Source organism: Trematomus bernacchii, unplaced genomic scaffold (genome assembly GCF_902827165.1).
Source record: "Trematomus bernacchii unplaced genomic scaffold, fTreBer1.1, whole genome shotgun sequence".
Classification (NCBI taxonomy): domain Eukaryota; kingdom Metazoa; phylum Chordata; class Actinopteri; order Perciformes; family Nototheniidae; genus Trematomus; species Trematomus bernacchii.
In genome coordinates this window covers 635,120-659,857 of record NW_022987608.1, presented here as the reverse complement: position 1 = coordinate 659,857, position 24,738 = coordinate 635,120, and the positions used below count along the sequence as shown (strand labels likewise).

The following is a 24,738-nucleotide window of genomic DNA, read 5'->3' as shown; positions in this document are numbered from 1 at the left end:
TGTTGTAGCGAGCATTATCCAGCTTAAGTCCAGCAGCTGTTCAGACTGAATGAACTCAGGCCTGCACTCAGACTAATATCTGATTACTCTCACTCGGGCTCCCTGTGAGTCTCTTTTGTAGGATATCAAACAAAAACATAACCATTTCTGGAAAACTGTTGTCAAGCAACTGCATCCTAGCAATACACAAGTGCCCTCACTCTAATTAGCAACACAGATAGTCAAAAACCTAGGTAGCTGTTGGGAAAATACTCAGGCTGCAGCCACACGGAGACGAAACGGGTCGTATCCGCTACAGTTCTGTATCATGTAGACCAGGGGTGCCCAATACGTTGATCGTGATCGACCGGTCGATCGCAAAGGTAGTGTGGGTAGATCGCATGGCATTGCAAAAAAAAAAGAAAAAAAAAATATATATATATATATTTTTTTAAAGTTAGCCTATCATCCATCCTTACTATGGCATTTGCCACTTGATTGACGTACAGGTAAGCCAGTCTGAGTTGTATTGTGCCATACGGGTTCATGCAGTTATGAGGGGGCCTCACCTCCTCATCTGAAGTGCAAATGCGGCGCACTATTATGCGCTTATGCGGCGCAATTGGTGTAAGCGCGCCACAGTTTATCTGCCGTTTAGTCCACTAGATGATTCAGCCTCTATGGAGATAAACATATGACAAGCATGATCATTTCTGACGTGGAGCTAATCTGAAGTAAACATTGAATACTGCTTTCTATTCCTCCATCTTGTGACTGTGTAACTCCCTCTCTTGTATATCAGCATGTGAAGGACACTGTTCAGGAACTAGTTGATGCTCTGTGTGTGATGACTACTTCCATTCTGGAGAGGATCAGAGATACATGGATCCTGAGATTGAAGCTCAAGCCGGTGACCAGTGAGATTTTTCTAACAACCTAGGCAGCAATTAAGAATCTTGAGGACATGTTGCTGTTTTTAACTGCAGCAGGTTTTTAAATTGGACTTGCATTAAGTAGCTATTGTGTTTCTATTATGTACTCAATGTTGTGACTTCTTGTGTTGCAGGGAACCAGAGAGCGACCTCCCCTCTCGGTCATTAGCCTTGATTAGAGCCATGGCTTTGGCTTTCAGCCTTTCGCCGTCCTCCAGTTCAGACACATTCAAGGATCTCTCTTACAAACAGGGAAAAACTGTGCCAAGCAACTCTCTCCACTACGCTAATGGAAGCAGCATGATCTGTGTTAGGTATACATGAAGCCCCAGAGCAAAGAGTGGTACTGAATGATGGCTTTTATTCACCGACGAGACAACAACAAGCTCGAATACACAGTAGACTCTGTGTCCAAGAATGACATCTTATGACAAAAACCAGAGAAAGAAACATTTTTTAAGGCTAATTACCAGTTTTTTTTAACATCTTCCCCCAGAACAACACAGTATGATTATCTTCAACTGACATACAGTCACACATTTGCACACTCATGTGTCCTGTTATGACAGTAAACAGTGTCAAAGTTCACTTATAAAGAAAGGAGGAAATGCGTACCGTATGTCAGTCAGCCGAGGGAGGTGCGCTTGTCACTGCTTCTTGGAGAAACTAAACCTGGTACGACATGCCACTGAGCTCAGCCCCGTCTCTCCACACACACACTCACACACACACAAAAACACTGAAGGGAGGAGACAAGGCAGAGGGAACAAGCATGCAAGAGAATTCAAGCCTCTCTCTCTCTCTCTCTCTCTTTGATGATGAGCGCTCTTTCCTCTTTTTCTTGTCGTCCTACTGGTAATTGTCCTGTAAATGTGTTACATCACTGGCATGTCTTCCTCAGCTTTTATCTGGCCTCAAAGGCACTCATCCTGTTCCCTCTCCTGATCTCCCCATCCATCTCTCTATAAACAACCTATCAGTGCAACTCTTCTCAACATGTTTTTCAGACCAACATCATCTCACACACAAAACAGCAGAAACCACACAACCACAAAACAAGGAAGTTGGCAACCACTGTTTATAGACCGAGTGTTTAGATGCCGCTAATAGCTCTGCGTGTCACTTTAGCAAAGATACTGTAACGTAAAAGGCTCCTCCTCATGCTCTTGTTGACTGAAGACCTTCTGCACCAATAAACCAAGGCAACTGATCCAATCTCCCATGGCCATAATGGAAAATCACCCCCGAGGGCGACGCATGCATTGACTCAACCGCCATGTGACCTTTAATGCAAACTTAAAGGGGGCCTATCATGCAAAATGCACTTTGTGATGTCTTTTATACATCATGTGTCCCCGGTGCGTCGGGGAACTCACGCAGCGTCAGAAAATAAAACCCTCTCTCTTTTCCTCCGTACCCAAATCTTTTAAAAACTGGTGTACAACGAGCGGATACAGATTCCATCCGAACTGACGCCAAATTGGCAGCGGACCCACAGAAAGTTGCTATCAGAAACAATGCCTGACGTGTTTTGGACGTAATCTCGTCTTTGTTTACATTAGCAAGCCTCGCTAACACTCAGAGCTAACCTGTACTGGAGAGCACATGTGTTTAACCTGTTCCACTCTGAGCCTGTTTTTCAGGTCTCAGGCTCGAAAATGACATTCCCAGAACAAATGACCATATCTTCCCTTCTAAAAGGGTTAAATTAATAATCTTTTCTCAAAGTAATGATAAACCTGTGAGTTGGATGTAGAAGTGTCAGAATCAATATAAATGTTTTTTATTTTAAAGAAAATTCAGATTTTACATAGTAAAAAACTGTAAATTATAGTGTCCGTCCAAAAATTATTTTTTACAGATAGTGAAAACTACCCTTGGATGATGGGTTAGTAGACTAAAAGCTTTAGGAATCCAAAGTACAACATATAATAAGTACCCTGTATCAAGATTGATGCAAAACAAGTGAAATTTGACCTTTTTAGAGAGATTTAGCCAAAAACTGGGCCATCTGGGGTCATTTGGGTGGATTTGACCTATCTCTGGCCCCCCTTGCTCGATCTGGTTGGTTGACATACCCTTGTGACCGTTAGAGCCAATAGAATCGAAGGAGGATACTCACATAGACACACATTGTAAAGAAAAAATGTTGCCGCTTCGCGTGTGGAAAGCGAAACTAAACTGGAGGAATGTCTCCTTCTGGAGTTTGGAAACTAAAACGCAGTTGTATTGCTTATGGATTATCAGAAATAATTTCAAAGAAGGCACAGACACATAGGATGAACCTATGGATTAACTGCAGCATCGTTTTTTTATCGTTTTAATGCCATTGAAGACCACTTTTGACCAAGGTGAGCCATATTTACATGTTTAGCTTCTTGGCTCCACATGTGATGATGTACGCTTTCGTTGATAGCGTCGCGAATGTTTATCACTGAGTGTTGAGGTGGGCACCGTTAGATTCAGTGTCTCCAGGACACCAAAAAATAGTGTTTGGTTGTGCATCTAGGATAAGTAATAAGGGAGTTCTGAGTGAGTTTATGTGCCTTTGTCGGTCCCGTTTTTTCGATCGAGGCTAATTCAGAGGCTGAGTGCTAGCATTGTGGGTTTTTTTTGAAAAAAAAAAATTAAAAAGATCAGTTAGCTGAGTTTCTTCCCGTTACATGGATATAACACATTCATAGTTTTATTCAATATTAAGATTCCTTAGACGTTGTTTCCTGCAAATGACGCGTTTATCCGCCCGGTACCGGGGGGAAGGCGTGAAACAGGTTAAAAAGCAGGAAATAAAAAAAGAAATAATCCTTGACGTGGTTTAAACAGGATGGCGTTTTATCACAGCAGAATTTAACTTCATCTCCGGTAGAATTCTGATCAGGCATTAGCTCCGCCTCCTCTTCTTTCTTTTTTCAAGCTAAGGACCCAAGATCCGCGTTTCTCTAACAGGGCTGCAAATGAGGGGTTTGAGCAGTATGAGGCATGGCTACAATGGGTGATCTGTTTGGTATTTTGAAAAAAAAACTTCACAGACATGTTTTGTATAGGTATGGCCCTACAATATATATTTCAAATATAGCATGATAGGTCCACTTTAAGTGCACTCTGCTGGGCTACTCTACCGTTAACCTGCAGAGATGTTTGCCACATGAAGTTTTCCTTTCTTCTCTGAATTGCTGTATTATCTGCTCCTTAGTATTGTTTCTAGCTCTTATGGTAGGCTCTTAAAACACTCCTGGAAAAACAACAGACTGAACATACTGTATGTCGAAGAGTTTGTCAGTACTGTAGATGTATTATCCAGAGGTTGTTGGTGGTTTATGAATGCATGAAAACACTGGATTCAATTGGCTTTAAATGTATTCTTCCTTAAGAGTGGGAGGCGTGTGGCGCAGTGGATTAGTGCGTTGGTGTTCGGATCAGGGGAGCACAGGTTCAAACCCCACTGCAGTCAGCATGTCGTTGTGTCCCTGGGCAAGACACTTCACCCCAAATTGCTCCTGTGGGGATTGCCCACAGTATTGAGTATGTAAGTCGCTTTGGATAAAAGCGTCTACCAAGTAACATGTAATGCAATGTAATGAGTAAATAATATGCAAAAAAAGATTCATTCGATGTTTCTTCCATGTCTAAACAAACACATTTAGTCTTTTTAATTAATCCTAATCCTCCTTCAAGTCATTTTAAAGCCACTGTTTGCTTTGGTACAACTTTTCTTTGCTTGTAGAGATGTCAGTGTGTCTTTTGTCATGTAAATACTTTTTAGGATGTGCTGGTTTATACATATCAGTCCAGGAAGTGGCTAGGCCCGGCCAAGAAATTGTCAGGCTCACAATTCCTCATAAAAACACAATGTGTAGTGGTACACATGAAAAAAATATATTCTGACAGTGGAAGTTATCTAATTGTTTCTTAGCACTCCAACACAGGACCAGTTATAACGGAGTAGCCTAGTCTGCTGAGAGATGTGACTATGATTCACTTCATGGGTAAGACAAGCGACATTATTTGGGCGTCTGGGCAAAAAAGGCATGTTCCTGACCAAGGAAGGAAGGAAGTAACCCACACGTTCTTCAAAGAGATTAAAAATTGTAGAATCAAACAAACAGAAAAACTGCATCCATCACTCGTCTTATTTTCTCGGCCTTTTCAATTAGACTAAAGAGCTCAGCTGCTGCAGAGTGTGATTTACACTGTTACTTTGACAATGTTTCTCATAGAAGAAGTCATAAAGCATGCATTTATGGTAGTGACTGTGGCAGCAGATAAAAAGCCCTAACAGTCATTTGGTATTTTTGTTCTTAAAAGATGCTGCAATTCACTCAAATACTTTCAACTAGGCGATAAACCTGCTTTTAAAGAACGGGGGATTTGCAAGGTATCTTAACACATTACAAGAAATATATAATTCAACAGCTTCTATACATTTATGAATGCTTGAACGGCCTCAGCAATCGACCGCTCTTTTATATAATGTAGGGCTGTATATAGAGCATCCATGCATGAGTCAGAGGTAAACATACTTTATCAGAAGTGCAGCAGCCTGTGAGCGACACTCAATACATCACCCTCCTGGAGCCAGAGGAAGTGGATACTCCAAGAGGGATCTCTGTGTGTGTGTGTGTGTGTGTGTGTGTGTGTGTGCGTGCGTGCGTGCGTGCGTGCGTGCGTGCGTGCGTGCGTGCGTGTGTGGAGAACAAAGAGCTTAATGTGTTTTAAACAATCCCTCCAGGGGGTAAAAGACACTACTGGAACACACACACCATGTTTGAGCAACCAATCCAATATACAGTATGTGATGCTGCCGTTTTCACTCCTTATGTTAATGCATCTTTACCGTCTTGATTACTGCCCTCAAATCAATACGCCTACCCCCCCACATCTTCACTAAGATCATGTTTTCTGTCAGGGAGGGGCTAAATCAAGTCTCTCCAAATCCTGAGAATCTGCAACTGCACCTACATTATCTAAAGTTACATTTTTCAGACTTACATTTGCATATTTTACTCATCTGAGTCCTGCTAAGCCACAGAGAATTAGACTGCATTTCCTGTTTACTCCAAGTGATTTGCATTAGCGGTGAGAATGTGTTAGCTTGGTTCTCTCAGGCCGACCTCTTTATGCAGAAGCGGATGAAACATCTCACTCTCAAACTGCCAAACTAAGTATTTTTACTCAAGTATTGGGCTTAACTGCATAATCAAGGTACTTCAATTAAGTATTTTCTTGTTGCTGCCACTATATACTTCTACTCATACTCAACTGCAATGTGCCTATGGAACAAACCCACAAGAAAGACCTTGAAGAAAGATCTTACAAATGATAAACTACCTTAATAACAAGTATTTTGATCAGAATAACCATAACTTCATAGAGTCTATTCCCATACTGATACACAAACAATCCTTTGTATTTTTTTGACAGATGCCCAAATCTAAAATGGCAGCTCTTCCGATCTTGTAGAAACACGTCTCCTTAAACTTTTTCTTTGCGAGTCGACAACAAGGAATCCAATTCTGACATACAAAATAATTGATGAGTGGACATTCCAGTTTCTCCAAGGCTTTAAACAAAAGTACCAACTTATTGCACGTGAATGCAACAAGGGTTTATTTTCCTTATGAATCCATCTGCAAATGATTTTTCTAAGATGAATAGTTTGGTGGATAAAGTGTCAGAAAAATGTGAAACCTGTTGATTCCACTTACTCCTTTAATGTGCAAAAGTACCAGTTTATAGCACGGGCTGCGAACCAACGATTATTTTGATCATCAATCATCAAAACAGAGTGCAATATGATCAATTTGACTAGATTCTGATTTATCAAAGGATGTATATCTCGCTCTTCCTCATCATCATTCCCAGCCATGTCCGACCTAGTCACACATCCTGTTCTCTTTTCCTAAGTTACCTCAATCAATTGTGAAAATACACATAAGCCGTCTATGTGTCTTCCTCTCCTCTCTATTCTGAACAGCAGGTCACCGGCTCTTTCATTATAGTATGTACAAAGTAAATGAGAGCTGACGGAATAGTGGTGGATGTTTAAACAGAGGGGGGGCTGGCAGCCATAAAGCTTCCTGAAGAGAAGCAGCGGACACCTGGCGAGCTTCCCAGAGCCTTTCATCTGGTGTTGAGACTCATACTCTCCTCCAACTGGCACTTTAAAGGGGACATATCATGCAAAATGCACTTTGTGATGTCTTTTATACATAAATATGTGTCCCCCGGTGTGTCAGGGAAGTGTCAGAAAATAAAACCCTCTCCCTTTTCCTCCGTACCCAAATCTCTAAAAACGGGGGGTACAACGGAGCTGATCCAGATTTGCGTCCGATATGACGTAATATCTGAAATGTGGGCTGGCTTTACACCCACGGCACTATCAGACAGTTGCTATCAGAAACAATGCCCAACTGTTTTGGACGTAATATGATATGTGTTTACATTAGCATCGCTAACACTCAGAGCTAACCTGTACTGGAGAGAGTATGTGTAAAAAAGCAGGAAATAAAAAAAGGAACTCACCTTGTGGTAAACCTGAGAGAGAAAAAGCATTTGAGCTCCACACTGTTTCAGAATTAATCCTTAATGTGGTTTGGAACATGATGGCGTTTAATCACGGCAGAATGTTACTGTATCTGCCGGGTAATTCTGAGCAGGCATTAGCTAAGGACCCCGAATCAGCGTTTCTCTAACAGGGCTGGAATAGAGGGATATGAGGGATGTCTAAAATGCATGATCTGTTTGGTATTTGGAGCAAAACACATCATATACATGTTTTTATATATTTGTATATATCTGAGACCCATAATATATGCCTAGAAATAGCATAATAGGAGACCTTTAAACAAAAGAGCGGGATATACCAACACCACAAAACATCCCAAAGTCAAAGTCTCGCTCCTTCTAGTCGCTCAGAATGTGTGATCAAGTGATAAAACTAAGAAGGTTTCCCATTAATCAAAATCCTATTTAATCAAAAAAAGAACAGCATTCGAAAGAAACAATAAATCCTCCGACGTGGCTTTCAAACCAATCAGCAGTTTAATTATGCAGCCAATCAAAAAGGCTCTGGAGAAGGCGGGGGGGGGGGAATTAGTTTGCAGTACTAACAGATATGGAGCGTTATTAAAACTCACTCCCACTCTCAGAGAGTAGGAAAGCGCTTTTAGCTCCCGTACAATCCCATTGTGTGTCATTGTCTGCTGAAGCCTGTGGGAGATGGCCAGCAGCACCATCACCCCACTTATCTAAAGTTATAATTGCCCCGAAAGCTCACGGCTAAAATGGCTACTGAGGATTATGATGAAGGTGAAATGAAAAAGCACGATCACAATCTAAAGAGATGGAGGATAGGATTTCCTGCTTCCTTTAACAAATCAAGAACCAAACAAATTGACCACATTCATATTTTAGTCTACACGAGACAGCCACAAATAATACACAAGTATGTATGTAGTGTAAGCCACTTTGAACAAAGCACCTGCTAAATGTATTGGCCAAAGTGTGGTCAATTATTATTAGTATGTATCATTAACAAATCTTTGTCAGCTGATAGAACATATGATACACACATCCCTAAAAGTATATAACGTAATCTAACACTATGGAAACTGGTTAACAATTTGGATAACGATTGAACATTGATCGTTTGGCTTGCTTTATTAAGTGATTGTTATTTTGTATATATTGATTGTTGCGCTTTTATTTATGTCTTAATGTGTGCATATGTATAAATGTGTCTGTTGATTGTGTATATATACATATTTTTGTATTCGGGATTGTGGGAAACGGTATTTCAATCTCTCTGTCTGTACACACAAACTGGAAGATTGACTTTGACTTTGACTTTGATATTAACGTGTGGGAACGGACTAAACATACTACTGGTTCCCATCCATGCTTGGTCACATAATAATATAATCATGTATGAGACAATAAGTCAGAGTATGGTTTGGATGCCTCGCTCCTAACTGGTTTCAAACATACTGTATTTGTCTGATGGGCTCAGATCGACCCATTTCTAGAGGAGCAGTGGCTGCAGGAGGATTGATTTTTGCAGGATTTACTCCCAGTGTAGCAAGGTTCTTCATAAACATTCAGAGAGGTGCTTTCTGACTTCTGATAATAGCTGAAGGGGCGCTGCTAATTCAGAGGTATCAGAGCGATGTGAGTTTAAAAGGGGATTCAAAGGGCGGAGAGAAGTTGTCTGTCCAAAGCAAAGACACTAAAACTGATTGTGTGTAATTGTATTGGTACAATAGTCACAGATGTTGTATTTACCTCCGCTGTCTCTTGAGAAAAAAACTGTGTGAATAAAATCTGATTCATTAATTTAGTTAAAACATGAACACAACTATATAAAGACAACTCAAAACGTCATATAGTTTCCAAGAGGTTTGTCTTCTGAGTCTTTTATTTTAAGGTCAGGTTTGCCTCTAGTAGGGCACAGCTAACATGAAGCATCCAACAGGAAGTAGCAACAACTATATATTATAGAGCAAGAAATAGAACTGTGCACGACCGGATCCTTTTCATTATGAGAGGTCTGTTTCATCACCACTTCTCCTCCAATGAAGGAGCGCTTCAAAACTGTGTGACCTTTAATTATCCGTGTCCAGAGCGAGTGTATCTGTCTCAGGGGTTTGCTGGTTTAATGCCAAACCTACAGTACGTTGACTCCTAGCAGGGCTCATTAAATGTATTTTGAATATGCTTATCACACAGAACTAATAACTTGGTGTGCATGTTGGGGGGAACAAGGGGGAGTGGGAGACAGAGGAAAGCAACACACACACACACACACACACACACACCACACACACACACACACACACACCACACACATACACACACACACACACACTACACACACACACACACCACACACACACACACACAACACACACACACACACACACACACACCACACACACACACACACACACACACACCACACACACACACACACACACACACACACACACACACACACACACACACACACACACACACACACACACACATCACACACACACACACACACCACACACACACACACACACCACACACACACACACACACACACACACACACACACACACACACAACACACACACACACACACACACACACACACACACACACACACACACACACACACACACACACACACACACACACACACACACACACACACACACACACACACACACACACACACACACACACACACACACACACACACACACACACACACACACACCTGAAGCTAATTACTGGGGATCAGAGAGTGCGTTCCTGAAGCGTTCAGACTATACTTGGAGGTTGAGTGAAGCCCACCAATTAACATTAAAGGGGACAATTATCAGAGGCAGGGTGGGTGGATTTAAGGTGACTTTCACGATCTTTAGTGGAGACTTTAGCATATATGGTATGCTTTGTAGGAAGTGGTAGAGTTTAGGGGCTGCAGCTGTTGTTCTTTTGGGAAAAAACAACAAATTGCGATATGATTTGACTAGAGGAAGTGATCGTTTTTGAGACGTTATTTATTGAAAAATATATTTAAATGATGCGATACCCCAAACGTGGGTATCTGTGCCAAACAAGGATACTATTATTAAGTCTGTAGAATACCATTTGTTGCACCAAGTCCGATATTAATGTTGTAGACAAATGTTACTTTATCAGTCAGAATATTTGTATATAGCAGTTACAAGGAACCTACGTGTTATGATATATTTCTAAACTTCACCCATTTCTCATTTTGGAATAGCAGCGTGTTGAGTACCTGGGTCATGTGACAGTGAGACATAGAGTAAGGGTGTGTGTTGACTCACCAGAGTTTTCTCAGGCTCCTGCTGGGACTCAGAGGAAGACTCCATGTTTGTTTTGATCCAGAGTCCGGCCTGTCAGCGCTGCTCGGACCGCTGCATATCTGAGAGAGAGAGAAGAAGAAGAAGAACAGTGTTATCACTATTCACTAAAGGACAATATGTTTAGTGCAATTCCTTTCACTTTGTTTTTTGTAGGTGTGTAGGTTTGTCTATACAAAACACATTCTCTATACACATCATAGTTGGTTAAGTTTCTCCCTTTCACACCAACTCTACCATAATCTATCTATCTATATGCATGCATGCACTGAAAAATCTACTTTAATTAAAAGTATTATGTCAACAGATTTCACATAACTGTATTCGATTATTTGAAAGCAATAACATTAAGTTGAACCTAATATTTTGTATTAAAACTTAGAAATATTGCTTTCAACTAACCTAATACAGTTATGTGAAATCTGTTGACATAATACATTTAATTAAAGTCAACGGTTCAGTTTTTTTCGGTGTGTATGCATCTGTTGATTTACATTCAGCACACAATCATCCATCAAAGGAGCCCTTGAAGGGTCAGACGCATGTGTTCTCCATGCAGTCACTGTACCTGCACAGAATAAATTACAACACTAACCCTCCAGTTCATAACTGTCCTCCCACTGATTCAAACACTGCACTCAGACCTCAACATGAACAAGCGGGACCATCTGGTAATTACACTCTGCGCTTTTGAGGAGATTATTTTGGGCGGTGCAGTTGCCTGCCAACATGTGGTTGTCCTAAAAAGGCTTTTAAGATTATAAAGGGTACCCACTTTATCTGATTGCTGCTTCAAGTGGATATTTTAATGATAAGGATCAAACTGAGATACAGCATCAGACCACGGGGGGGCCATAAGGGGAATTTATTAAAGAAGAAAAACCTTTCTCTTCTCCTTAAACAGATTTATATTTATATATATATATATTAAAAAACAAATGTATCTCTTTAAGAACAAATAAATATATATATGTTAATAATTGAGTTTTTGGGAGAAGGGGTGGGATTTAAATAAGTAAACTTCTTCCCACCCCTTTTCGGATGTGTAATTAAAGTGGACCTATCATGCTATATTTGAATAATATAGTGTAGGACCATACCTATATAAGGCATATTTATACTTTTTTTTTTTTCAAAATACCAAACAGATCATGCATTTTAGCCATGCCTCATTTCGCTCAATTTGAAAAATGTTAGCTCTGTTTTTGCAAGGGTTGATTCTGTGAGAACAGCACCATCTACAGGCCTGGCATATGTACTACAACGTCTCCAGCGCTTTCGAACGGCAATGCCGTGGTTGTCTCCTCCTGATTGGTGGAGTTGGCCCAATAGCCGTAGCGCCACCGTCCTGACGTCAGGACAGTGTTCAAATCTGGATCAGTTTTTATCAGATCCGTTGCAGCCCCTTTTTTAGAGATTTGGGTATGGAGGAAAATAGAGAGGGTTGTGTTTTCTGACACTTGGTGAGTTCCCTGGAACACCGGGGACACATATTCATGTATAAAAGACATACAAAAGTGCATTTTGCATGATAGGTCCCCTTTAAATGTATTATTATTATTACTGATGACCTGAGGGTACCAAAACAGAACTTCATGCACAGTATATACAGCTGTAGTGTGGTGCGTTACTTCAATATTGCCTACATCATATGTTGCTCTACATAAATCTGCTTGACACCAAGAGTTAATGATAGGTCCCCTTTAAGTCGATTATTTGTTTTTATATAATTTAGAATCAGTCATATTTTTGTAAATCAATTTTGACATTGCTTAATTTTGTATTGTATAATAATTCTCAGGTTCAATTTGTGTATTATTGTTTTACACATTCAAAATAAATCAAATCAAATCAAATCAATATTTTGAAAATCGGCATCAAATGAAGAGTTGAATCGAGCTGTAGAAACTCCAAGCTTTACTATTGTAGTACAGTATAGTAGTAGTAGTTGTACTTCACTATTTCCCACCTCTCCTGAGAAGCAGAAATCAAACGGAAGATACTGTGCGACCTACAGAGAGAACATGAGTTTCTTCAGAGGTGCCAAGAGGAAGATACTGTGCGACCTACAAAGAGAACATGAGTTTCTTCAGAGGTGCCAAGAGGAAGATACTGTGTGACCTACAGAGAGTTTCTTCAGAGGTGCCAAGAGGAAGATACTGTGCGACCTACAGAGAGTTTCTTCAGAGGTGCCAAGAGGAAGATACTGTGCGACCTACAGAGAAAACATGAGTTTCTTCAGAGGTGCCAAGAGGAAGATACTGTGCGACCTACAGAGAGTTTCTTCAGAGGTGCCAAGAGGAAGTAACGCAGCTTCAGGAAACTCTTAAAACAAGTTAACCCCCGAGCCTGTTTTCCAGGCCTCAGGCTCGAAAATGACATTCCCAGAACAAATGACAATAACTTCCCTTCTAAAAGGGGTAAATTAATAATCTTTTTCCTCAAAGCAATGATAAACCTGTGAGTTGGATGTAGAAGAGTCAGAATCAATATAGAATTGTTTTATTTTAAAGTAAATTCAGATTGAACATAGTGAAAAAATGTAAATGATAGTGTCCGTCCAAAAATAACCCATTACTTATAGTGAAAACTACCCTTGAATGATGGGATAGTAGACTAAAAGCTTTAGGAATCCAAACTATAACATATAATAAGTACCCTGTATCACGATTGATGCAAAACAAGTGACATTTGACCTTTTTAGAGAGATTTAGAAAAAGAAACCCACTTCTGGGGTCATTTGGGTGGATTTTCCATATCTATGGCCCCCTCGGTCGATTTTGATGATAGACATCTCTTTTTAACCGTTAGAGCCAATAGAATCGAGGGGAAGTTCCTAAAATCCATCTAAACATTACCCATTGGTGAATGAGTGATGCGTAGCCAGAATGCCCAAAACCGGAAGCTGTCATACACTCTCGTAGCAGCTAATAAGAAATCTCCGTTATTGACATAAATATACAATATCTTGTTTGTGCAGATACGATAAGTAATAAGGGTATTTGATCTTGAGTTCTGTGCTAATTGCGTTAGCATTTTTTCACTCGGTGCTAATTCAGAGCCTTTGTTATTACCCTTTTGTTTTGTTTTGCTAAAAATTGTTAATATTGTCTGAAAGCTGAGTTTCTTCCCGTTAAGTGGGTATGACACATTCATAGTTTATTAAATGTTAAGAAGCCCTCAGACGCTGTTTCTTGCAAGATGTTGCGTTTTGCCCCCGCCCGCGGGGCCGTGGGGTTTAACTGGTTTTAAGAGACAATTAGTGCCCAACATCAGACAGAGGACAGGAGGACATTCTGACAAAAAGAAGGTCACATAATCCCCCCACCAGTCGCTGTACTAATCTAATGCACCAGCTCTTGATTCATCTCTTGGCTCCCACACTTCTTCTGGCCTTGACTCTCAAGGACTGTCACACAGAGACAGATGCTTTCCACTCTTTCTCTAAAACAGGCTTTAGCGATGCATGACTCAGCAGCAGCCTGACAGGAGAGGTGGGGAATCAACAGAGAAATAAAAGCCCATGACTACATGGTTTAGGAGCGTTAGGATGATAAGACACTCTCTTTGTTCTAAGGACTCTGAAGGTAAAGGTGGGCATTTATACTCTTTTTCATTAGGATTTCGGCCTCTCATCATTGTGAAAACTAGGCATTTCCTGCCCAGTGGTGCGCCTCGAACGACTCAAGGTTTGAACGGCTTGATAGGAAGGCGTCTTGAAACATGGAGATGGTCTGGTTTACCATGCTTTGTGGGTGTGACATTAGCTTCGAAGTAGGGATGCCAGCGATTATTCGATTTTTCGAATATTCGTTACAGTCTCCATAATCGAAAATTATTTTCGGGGGGGGGGGTCGGCAAATAATCGATTAATATTCGCCAGGGCTGTCCGATTTTCGAATTTGATCATGGTCAGTTTCTGGCATCCCTACTTCGAAGTAGCCCTCTTTTTGCAGCTGACCGAATGGGAACATTGGCAAAGGTTTAGATTTGAAGGCTTTTGGATGGGAATAGCTTGACGATTCATGTTTTTATTACTTTGGGGATCCTTTAACTTGCTTATCATCAGTTTCACCGGCAGGACTATATTGGTTTTGTTCTATATTTAGGTTTAGGATCAAATAAATGCACAACTAATGATATTCACCATTAGCCTCAGCTGTACTTGGTGGCAATATCAAAAACTAAGATAGATACATGGTAATCAATACATCTGTAATCATCAGTATGGTACCTTTGTCACTGTAAACATGTTAGCACGCTGATGTTAGCATTTAGCTCAAAGCACTGCTATGCCTAAGTACAAAGAGCTGCTAGCATGGCTCGGCACCTTATATATCTTTTATTGTCAAAATACGAATGCCTTTTTAAGCTTTTTCTATATTTTCAAAACACGGAACTAGCCGTGTAGGAGACTCTGATTCACCTAATAAACAATGGACACGCCAGTCACAGACAATCCACTCTGCTACTACACTCCGTCTTTATTTTCTACAACACTTTTCTGACACCTCTCCCCTTGCTGGCCCATAACAATCTGTTTCAGCTGCACCACAGCAGTGTGCCAGCTGAGAGCTTTGAGTCAATGCCAAAGATAGAGGGCAAACACACAGGGAATCCTAAAATGTGTGGCTTGGCAGTGGCCCGAAAACAAGGCGTGAAACACCTGCAGAGGGGTTCCTCCACAGAGCCAAAAGATCACAGGGAACCTTTTCAAAGAATATATACCTTTAGGTGACACACTCATCAATTGCAGAGTCAAGTTTAAGAGCGTAAACACATGCTTTGTGAATATGCACACCTGCAAACAAAACAAAAATAACAATGAGAAAGGTTTCTGCGCAGAATGATGACACAAAATCCCTTTCATTAAGTACAACTGATCTCTCACAAAGGTTATTTATGTTCCTTTGGGTCTTGCTGGCTTATTATGTAATATATAAATACAAAAATAAACCTTTGAAATTGTTTTCTTTCAGCAGCTTTAAATAGGATTTGATCAATCATAGTATATGCACTTTTAATTAGGGCTGCATATTACTAACGGCAGGCTGTTAAATATTGCATATAGCACCCAAAAAAAAGTATGCATTGTTTAAGAGCAGGTTGTTTAACAAGAAACAAACATCACAGGAAATGCTCAGGTTGAAAATAATGGGATTTTGGATTACTCGTTGCTATTGTTTTGAATGTGCAGCAGTGGAAACTTTCACTTTGATTGTTTTGAGATTAGCAGTGGAGCTCAGCTGAAGGGCGGGCAAGGATAGCAATCATTTCAGAGACTAAGCTGATCGTAGGGACGCTGCTGTCTGACAGCCAGAGATCTGCTGTCACTGCTGAGCGTTTGAGAAATGATTACATGTTAAGTGAGATATACGGAGCCAACATGCTGGATGAGAGATAAAAGCAAGGCATGAGGTTGTAATGTCTCATGTTTTCCCTGTTTACCACTTCAATACAATTCAAACAGAAAACCACAGTATTTTTTGTTTTTGTCTGAGCGTCATCAATGTGGAAAAAAAGCTTACAATTAATTAACTAGGTCAAAACACAAAAGTAGGCTTTTTTTAATGAATTATTATTTAGGAGGAATTTAGATGATATGGACCCAGAAAAGTTGAACTTTTTGTTTTTGTCCGAGCACCGCATCAACGTGGAAAATTCCCTTTGAACGCATCTTAAAGCTTACAATTAATGAACTAGGATAAAACACAAAAGTAGGCTTTTTTAATGAATTATTATTTAGGTAATTGAGGAATTGAGATGATATGGACCCAGAAGTAGAGATTAAACACTGCCCCATATATCTTTAAAACAGGTTGCCAGGGTCTACACCTCACATCTCTAAAAAAAACAGCATGACACAGAATCTCTTTTTCTTTAATAATATCACTAATACTGTGAAATATGGTTAATCTATTTGGAGAATTGTAAGCTGTACTCTGCTCTGTTTGTGGACTTGCTTTTATTGTATTTTTGTTGAATTTGTTAATATGCAAATCTTATTATATTCTTGGTCTGTACTTTAAACTGATTTCTAGTAACTGCACACTTTATTTTATTTATTTTTTGCATTATTTTGTAATCTGCCATATGTCTAATGTTGGGGAATGTTCGGTTGTGTTTGTGTAAAAATATATAATAGTATCACTAATATCCATTTTCTGTGGGAATTGGCACGTGGACTACCAGCAGCAAGTCAGTCACCTTAAAAAAAGATTATATGCAAAAGATGATGACGGACATTTCATTTGATAAATCAGAGCGACATGTGGATGGGAGTGCTGATGAGCGTGATGAAAGCTCTGAACTCCCGCGGTGTCAAGGAGACTGTGTGACTCGGCTGTTCCATCCCATAATAGACAAACACTGCTTACTAACGTACGGCACGAAACGAGAGGAAAACCAGACAGAACTACAGAGCTGCACGGTGAAGAAATTTGTGTGACGCACAGAGACCCAGTTATAATATGTGTCTGTTTGTGTGTGTGTGTGTGTGTGTGTGTGTGTGTGTGTGTGTGTGTGTGTGTGTGTGTGTGTGTGTGTGTGTATATGATGCCTCTTGCGTAACAGAAGAGAGAGGCTGAGATGTCAGCACAATCAGCCTTAAGATCGTTTGTTTTAGAGGATTTGCAGGGATCACAAGGGAGTAAAAAGTGCAAAGGTCACAGCGACAGGCGACATTCCTGTGACCCGATAATGACCTTTGAGAAAAAGGAGTTCATGGTGGACAAAAAAAAAAAGAAAAACAGCCTGAGCTGGAGGATGAATCGCAATCCTAATCCAAACACGACGGATGCTGTCAGCAGCTTTATGATTTAACTCCTCGTCTCAGGCTGGGATTTCAACAGCTCTCTGCAGTCTGACACCTCCGGACACATTCTCAGTATCGACTCAATATGTGACCTCGTGAATTAGCATCTGTTAACCCAGCCGAGCGCACACATTTACACCCAAAAGAAGCGCCAAGAGTGATATTATAAAACCCACAGCAACATAAACAGACTATATTCATCCAGGTCAAGTTCAGGAGCATTTCCCCACACAGAGGCAGCATGCACATGTGCAAGAGGGAGGGGAATGAATGACCTACCTCGTGCAGCTCGGGTGGCAGAAAACATTAAATTCACAACCGAGCCTCTGAGAGAGGACGAGGGAGAGGAGGAGAGAGAAAGAGAGAGACACATAGAGATGACATCACCATATTTTTCTTCCTCTTTCTCTGTAATGTAGGCTATGTGCTGCAGGCTGAGCAGCAGTGAGGGCTCCTTCTGTGTGAGCGCAGGAGAAAGCTTTCAACAAAAAGCATTTCCTGCTTGATGTGAAGTCGATATAAAACAATTGGAAACACATTTTATCTCAATCATAAAGTCAAAGAGGTTTCATTTGAAATGTTACATACAATATATTTCATTTATTCTATGACTGTTTGTACTCCGGACGAGGAAATTCAGGACGAGTACATTTTTACAAACTTTAATGGTGATGGATTTGATACAAATATTGTTTTTTTTGTAAAACTTATTTTATTTTTGGGAACATTTCACATTCACAAGAAACGGACTGTCGCAAAACTACATTTTGCAGCTTAGAATAACAACAATATGGCACCGCTATCAAAAATAAGAAAGCAATCAAAACCAAATGAGTATTTTATAAATATTTGTACTTAAAGTGTTACCTTTAGGTTTGTTTTATCAGTATTTTCCTTCATTTATACTTTTTTATTTATGTTGTTTACTGTGTATGTTTACCTGTCTACCCCTGATGTCAATGTTTGGTGTGTATATCAATGTATGATGTCCATAAATATTTTCTTGATAAAGCGAAAAAGTATTATGTTAGTGGTTTCTCAAAAACACAACATTTCTTTTATCAAAACTACCTGCATGTACAGTCTGTTTTTTGAAACACCTATTCTAAATGGCCACACAATGAGGCACCAGTATTATGCTTCCAGTCTTTCCCTTATTTAACCTCCTCAATACATCTACCTTTTGTATCTTTTTGGCAACAGCTCGTCTGGTAAAAGCTTTAGATAAAATCTCTCCTCTGCATAGCGTCTACTTCCCCCTTAAATATCTCCCTTGGCTCTTTCCTAAATCTTACAAAATGTTGCCAGCAAATGAGGTCCGAAAGAGAGACTAGGACCTTGTCTGACCTTTCTGGATGTGCACGAGTAGTGACCATGTGAGGGGATTACAGCACTGCAATGAAAAGTCATCTTCAGTGGGATTAATGAGACTGAAGACGGTGACCGAGGCATGTAATGTGGAGTCAGTGTTTTCAGAAAGTGTGACACGGACTTACAGCAAGTTCTGTGAGATGAAGGACAGAGCACAGTCTAAGACCCCATTTACACGTAAACGCAAACGAAACGCAAACGAACCGAATACGATATCAAAAAAGTTTTCCGTTCACACGAGACCGCTTGAAAGCGCTGGAGACGCTGTAGTACATATGCCGGGCCTGTAAGTGGCGCTGTACTTTCGCACGAGACCGCTGGAGACGCTGTAGTACATATGCCGGGCCTGTAAGTGGCGCTGTACTTCCGCCACAAAATACACCAAAAGCAGCGAAGAAGACCCCCTCCGCTCATTTCTCCCGTTAATGTAAACTTGAATAATGTACTTCATTTGAATGTAATAATTATGTTGGTTGTTGTTTGTGGAAGCGCCAGTGAATGAGCCCCATTAACTGAGCTTCAAACATCACTTTAAATGGAAGATCCCCATAGGCCCCACCCAATCGATCGGATCGGCGATCGGTATCGGCCGATACTGATTCCGGCGATCGGCCCCAAAATTGGCGATCGGAGCATCCCTAGTTACGGCCTCGTGTGAACGAACGGGCTACACGAAAGAGAAAAGTAGCGGATACAACCGTTTGCGTTCTCGTGTAAACATCACCAAAGACATTTAAAAAAGAACATCTTTGTTGAAGAAAGAGGTGTTTTTTTCCCTCAAATAACAGCAATTATCAGCCAAGAGAATAAAGCCTGCACAACCTGAATGAACGACCGACGCCTTGCAAACGATCTGAGGCTGCCTTTACACGAGAACGAAACGGGTTGTATCTGCATAGTTTATCTTGCGTATAGCCCTTTCATTTACACGAGGCCGTAACAAAACGATAGAAACGGACCCCACAAACGATAACGGGTTCCAAGGTGGATAGATTTGCAAACGAAACGCTCTGGGGGGTCAAATGGCTCCGTGTAATCGCCTCTATACGATCATTTCCCGATAGATGAAGCCATAGCCCCGCCTCTCCCCACCTCTGCTGCTCACTGCTGTATCATGGTCAGTAGCTACTGTCAGTAGCTACTGCTAGTGCTACTGCTACTGACCATGCTACAGATGTTAGTGCAAAATCTACAGCTCCTCTACCACAACCATCAGCAACAAGTGGACATGGAGAATTACATGAACTACTACATGTTGCTAAATCCACCGCGGGGCATAAACAGAAGGGCAACCATGGCAACCATGCTCCGGGGTCTTCTTCGCTGCTTTTGGTGTATTTTGTGGCGGAAGTTACAGCACCAGTTACAGGCCCGGCATATGTACTACAGTGTGTCCAGCGCTTTCGAGCGGTCTCGTGTGGAAGTACAGCGCCACTTACAGTCCCGGCATATGTACTACAGCGTTTCCAGCGGTCTCGTGTGAACAGACACGTTAAATGAAACGAATGCGTGTGAACAGAAGACTTTTTTGAAAACGCATACTGTGCATAAACGCAAACGTTCCCGTGTAAAGGCAGCCTGAATCAGTTCTACTGTAGATTTTAAGACAAAAGGCCGCTACACACCCACCTGAGACCAAAGAATGCGTACCGAAGGCATCCCGACTTTTACGTCAGCTTCGTCGCCTGCGTCGGCTGCGTCGCCTACGTCGCCTACGCCGCCCGCTACGCCGCCCGCCTACGAACACACCGCAAATACTTCAGTCAACGAGTGGCAATAACTGTCCTTACCAGCAGGCAGCGGTAGTGTGAACAGCCAATCAGAGTGATTGCTTGGGCCGACTTTCTCTGACCTCCCGCGGCCGATTCAACATGTGTGAAAAGGTGCCGTAAAGAGACAACGGTGCGGGACACACCAACCTCAGTAGGGCGCCGCGAATGCCCGACTGCCTCTGACGGCCTCAGACTCCCAAAATCGGGTTGGTGTGTAGCCAGCTAAAGAGTTCAGTCCTGACACCATCCCCCATGACACCACCCAACAGCTTCAGTCTCACACCTCCACATCCCCCTCCCCTTCAGTGTCCCACTCTCCCACCACTGACCTCCCCCGACACATCAAATTCTCTCTCAATCAATGAAAGGGATGTAAACAGACTTTTTAGAAAACTCAATAGCAGAAAAACGGCTGGCCCTGACAATGTCTACTCCTCCACCCTGAAGCTCTGTGCTGATCAGCTGTCTCCTGTGTTTACTGACATCTTCAACACCTCACTGTTGCCACGTCCCAGCATGCTTCAAAAACCTCCACCATCATCCCGGTTCCCAAGAAAACAAAGACCACAGGATTAAATGACTACAGACCCGTCGCCCTGACCTCTGTGGTTATGAAGTCCTTTGAGCGCCTTGTCCTGTCCCACATAAAATCCATCACAGACCCCCTCCTGGACCGAGCCAACAGGTCTGTGGACCACGCTGTCAACATGGCCCTTCACTTCCTCCTCCAGCACCTGGACACAGCAGGAACCTACGCCAGGATCCTGTTTGTGGACTTCAGCTCTGCTTTCAACACCATCATCCTGGCTGTCAAGCTCCTGAAGTTCGCAGACGACACCACGCTCATCGGACTCATCTCTGGTGGGGACGAGTCTGCCTACAGGTGGGAGCTGGACCATCTGGTGACCTGGTGTAGGGACAACCACCTGGAGCTCTCAAGACAGTGGAGATGGTTGTGGACTTTAGGAAGAACGCAAATACACCTCCATCATGGAGTCCATCCTCACCTCCTCCATCACCATCTGGTACGCTGCAGCCACAGCCAAGGATAAGGGCAGGCTGCAGCGTGTCATCCGCTCTGCAGAGAAGGTGATCGGCTGCAATCTGCCATCCCTCCACGACCTGCACGCCTCCAGGACCCTGAGGCGGGCAGGGAAGATAGTGGCCGACCCCTGCCACCCTGGACACAAACTGTTCACCCCCCTCCCCTCTGGCAGGAGGCTGCGCTCCATCAGGACCAAAACCTCTCGCTACCTGAACAGTTTCTTCCCCTCCGCTACCGGCCTCTTAAACAAGGCCCGGCCCCCCCACTGACACAACATAGACTCTATATGCATTACATTAATGCACACAATGTTCAAATACTGCTTACTGCACATATTCTTATTTCATATTTCATAGTTTATATTCTATAATTTATTGCTATTTAACTATATTTTATTACAGTGTCCTTAAAGATTTTTTGTTTTATATTGAGATTCTTTGTTTTATATTTTATGTATGCACCACGACATCAAGTCCAATTCCTCGTATGTGTGAACCTACCTGGCAATAAACCCGTTTCTGATTCTGATTCTGATTACAAGGTGGAGAGATGGGTCCACAGAGATAACTTATCTAAACAGAGATAAAAGAGGCGGAAGGAGTTTTGAGACAATGCTAAAATATTGATAAGAACAGCAGGATGTTAAAGTAAATCTTATGACAACACCTCATCTCAAAATAATCTTTTTTTAGCCAAGAGATTGAGGAAAAAGTCTTTCAAGGACAATCAGAAAGGAGGCAGGATAAAGATTTGATTAACTTCTTTCTTTAAGGTCTCGCTAACCCTGGCACTGTGACACTGGGGATTTGAGATAGGAGAGACACTAAATGCCATATAGTCATTCATCAGCACAAATCATCTGTCTGCTAAAACGTGATTTAGAAAGCTCAGAGATGAGTTCAGAGATGTGACACCCCAAATGCAATTTCTTGGTGAATATTATGAATAATGCAACTCAAGATTGTGTCCCCGTCACGCTCCGTTTCCTCTTAGGTCGTGTCTTGCAGCCAACAGAAAAGCTGTTCAGTTTTGTTGACCACAAGTCAGCAAACTTTCAGGTCAAGATCAAATGTAACTGTATTGTTGCTGACACTGTACACTGAGCTCAGCAAAACAAAGCATCACCACCATCCCTCTGTTTACAACAAGCTCATGAAAAGCCATGCATTCCTCAAAGAGATGCAGCTGTGCACAGGAATCTGAATGAGTAAATTGGGTCAAGAGAAAGCAGCGCATGTACAACACTTGTATCTCTCTAGCTAAACAACAAGGACTGCTGAACAGAGGGCGAAGTAGGGATCTGCCAAACATCGTTATCGTCCAATATTCGCCATGCTGACTGCCATCATCCTTTAAGCAAATGAGATTACATTCAACTACAGCAGCGGCCACATGTTGTCTATTGTGTCTGTGTGGCATTAAAGTTGTTTGTCACGGTCAAAGTAGAACAAAGCTGGCAGACGCAGCTGCTGATTGGCCGAAGACGCAACGACTCTGTCACGAGGTGAGAGCAGAACAGGTGCCCTCGCTTGTTTCAAAAGGATATACCGTATAAGTATTACACCGCCACAGAGAAAGATCTGTTTGTTGTTTTAGAAGTGTGGATATGTGTGTTTGGTGTCAACATGACAATTGTTTTTACATGGGAACAGGAAATGCATTTAAAGAGCAGGTGCCGCCACCATCTTCAAACAGTTTGAAGCAGGAGCTGATAACACATTTTGGGGGGGAAATGGTTTATAATCACGACTTATGTGGTTACTAATTGTTAGCCAGTGAAAAACAAATACTTTTCATATTGAAACATGAAATACACTGAGCTCTCAGGATGGTTTTAAGTGAATACAAGTTGCATTTTCTTTAAATAGAGACAATGGACACTGGAAATGCATCTAAAGCATCAAGAATCTGAAACGTGTTCAGTCACTGAAATACTTGCTCCTGTATTTCTAATCAAACATCCCTTTCAGAGTCAGACACGTTTTCTTTTAGTTAATACGTGTATATTCATATTGCCTTTGTTACGGCAGGAACATATTTAATGCCACCACAACAAGAACAAAAAACCTTGCCCAAGGGATATTAGTAGAGAACTACAGCGAGAGAAATGGCATATTCCCAAGGCCTTTGTTTCCATTGTCTCAAATTACATATTTCTCTGATCCTTTTAGAAGTGGATTGTAGTTGTTCCAACACTTTGCCTCATGTAAAAACATTAGTACTCAGTCAGTCACTTGCAAATGTTGATTCCGGGTGTTCTTTCTGTCTCTTCTTTGAGATATTATGTGATTCAGCTGTGATTCAATGCGAGGTGTGTTCGAAGGCTCCACCCGCAGTACCAAAGAGATTTAATGAGTCAGCTCAGGAGCTTGTGGTGTTTTGTTGAGACTGGAAGTGTCTCCAGCAACTGGTTAGCAAAATTCCTCCAATTCATATCTTTAAAGATGACTCAAGTCTCACAAACCAAGGTGCAAAGGATCAGATTATTTTGGTGTTCAGATCTTTCAACTTTAAAAACGTGAATGAAGATGGTGAAACCTCTCTTTAAACTTAACAGATTGTTTATTAATCACAGAGGAAAATGCAGGCCTTCACTGTTTTGTACCACCCTGTACCACCAAATGCAAATATCACCTCTACCTTGCTTGCTCACCAAAAGCACAAGAAGAAAAAGAAGACGGTCAATTTGTTGTTTGTTGTGAAAATGTGGCAGTGAGTGCACTCTTTTGGGAAGGTTTGAAACACACACTGGCCTGATTTACCACCACATTTTTGCAACCAACTGTAATTACAAATAAGTAGACTTCTATAAAGCACATCTGTTGGCGATCTGGCATGGACAGATGTTGATGTCATGACTCATCATTTAGCTGGAAAGTATGAGAAGAAAATGAAGTCTGCCTGTGAAATTCCTGCGTTATGTAACTCTGTTCCAAACATGACTTTGTGGTTA

At 41.5% G+C, this 24,738-nt stretch overlaps 1 protein-coding gene across 4 annotated transcripts in view; it reads right to left on the bottom strand.

Annotated features, from left to right (window-relative positions):
- Positions 1-24,738, bottom strand: part of osbpl8 (oxysterol binding protein-like 8) — a 100,694-nt gene that overhangs the window by 69,525 nt on the left and 6,431 nt on the right. For 3 of the 4 annotated variants that reach the window (XM_034131357.1, XM_034131358.1, XM_034131361.1), the window contains one exon: positions 10,748-10,845. In XM_034131357.1, the coding sequence (XP_033987248.1) occupies positions 10,748-10,792 (45 nt within the window). In that variant the 5' untranslated portion in view covers positions 10,793-10,845. Of the gene's footprint in view, positions 1-1,526; positions 2,112-10,747; positions 10,846-24,738 lie in introns of those variants that run through there. The other variant, XM_034131359.1, reaches the window with a different exon arrangement.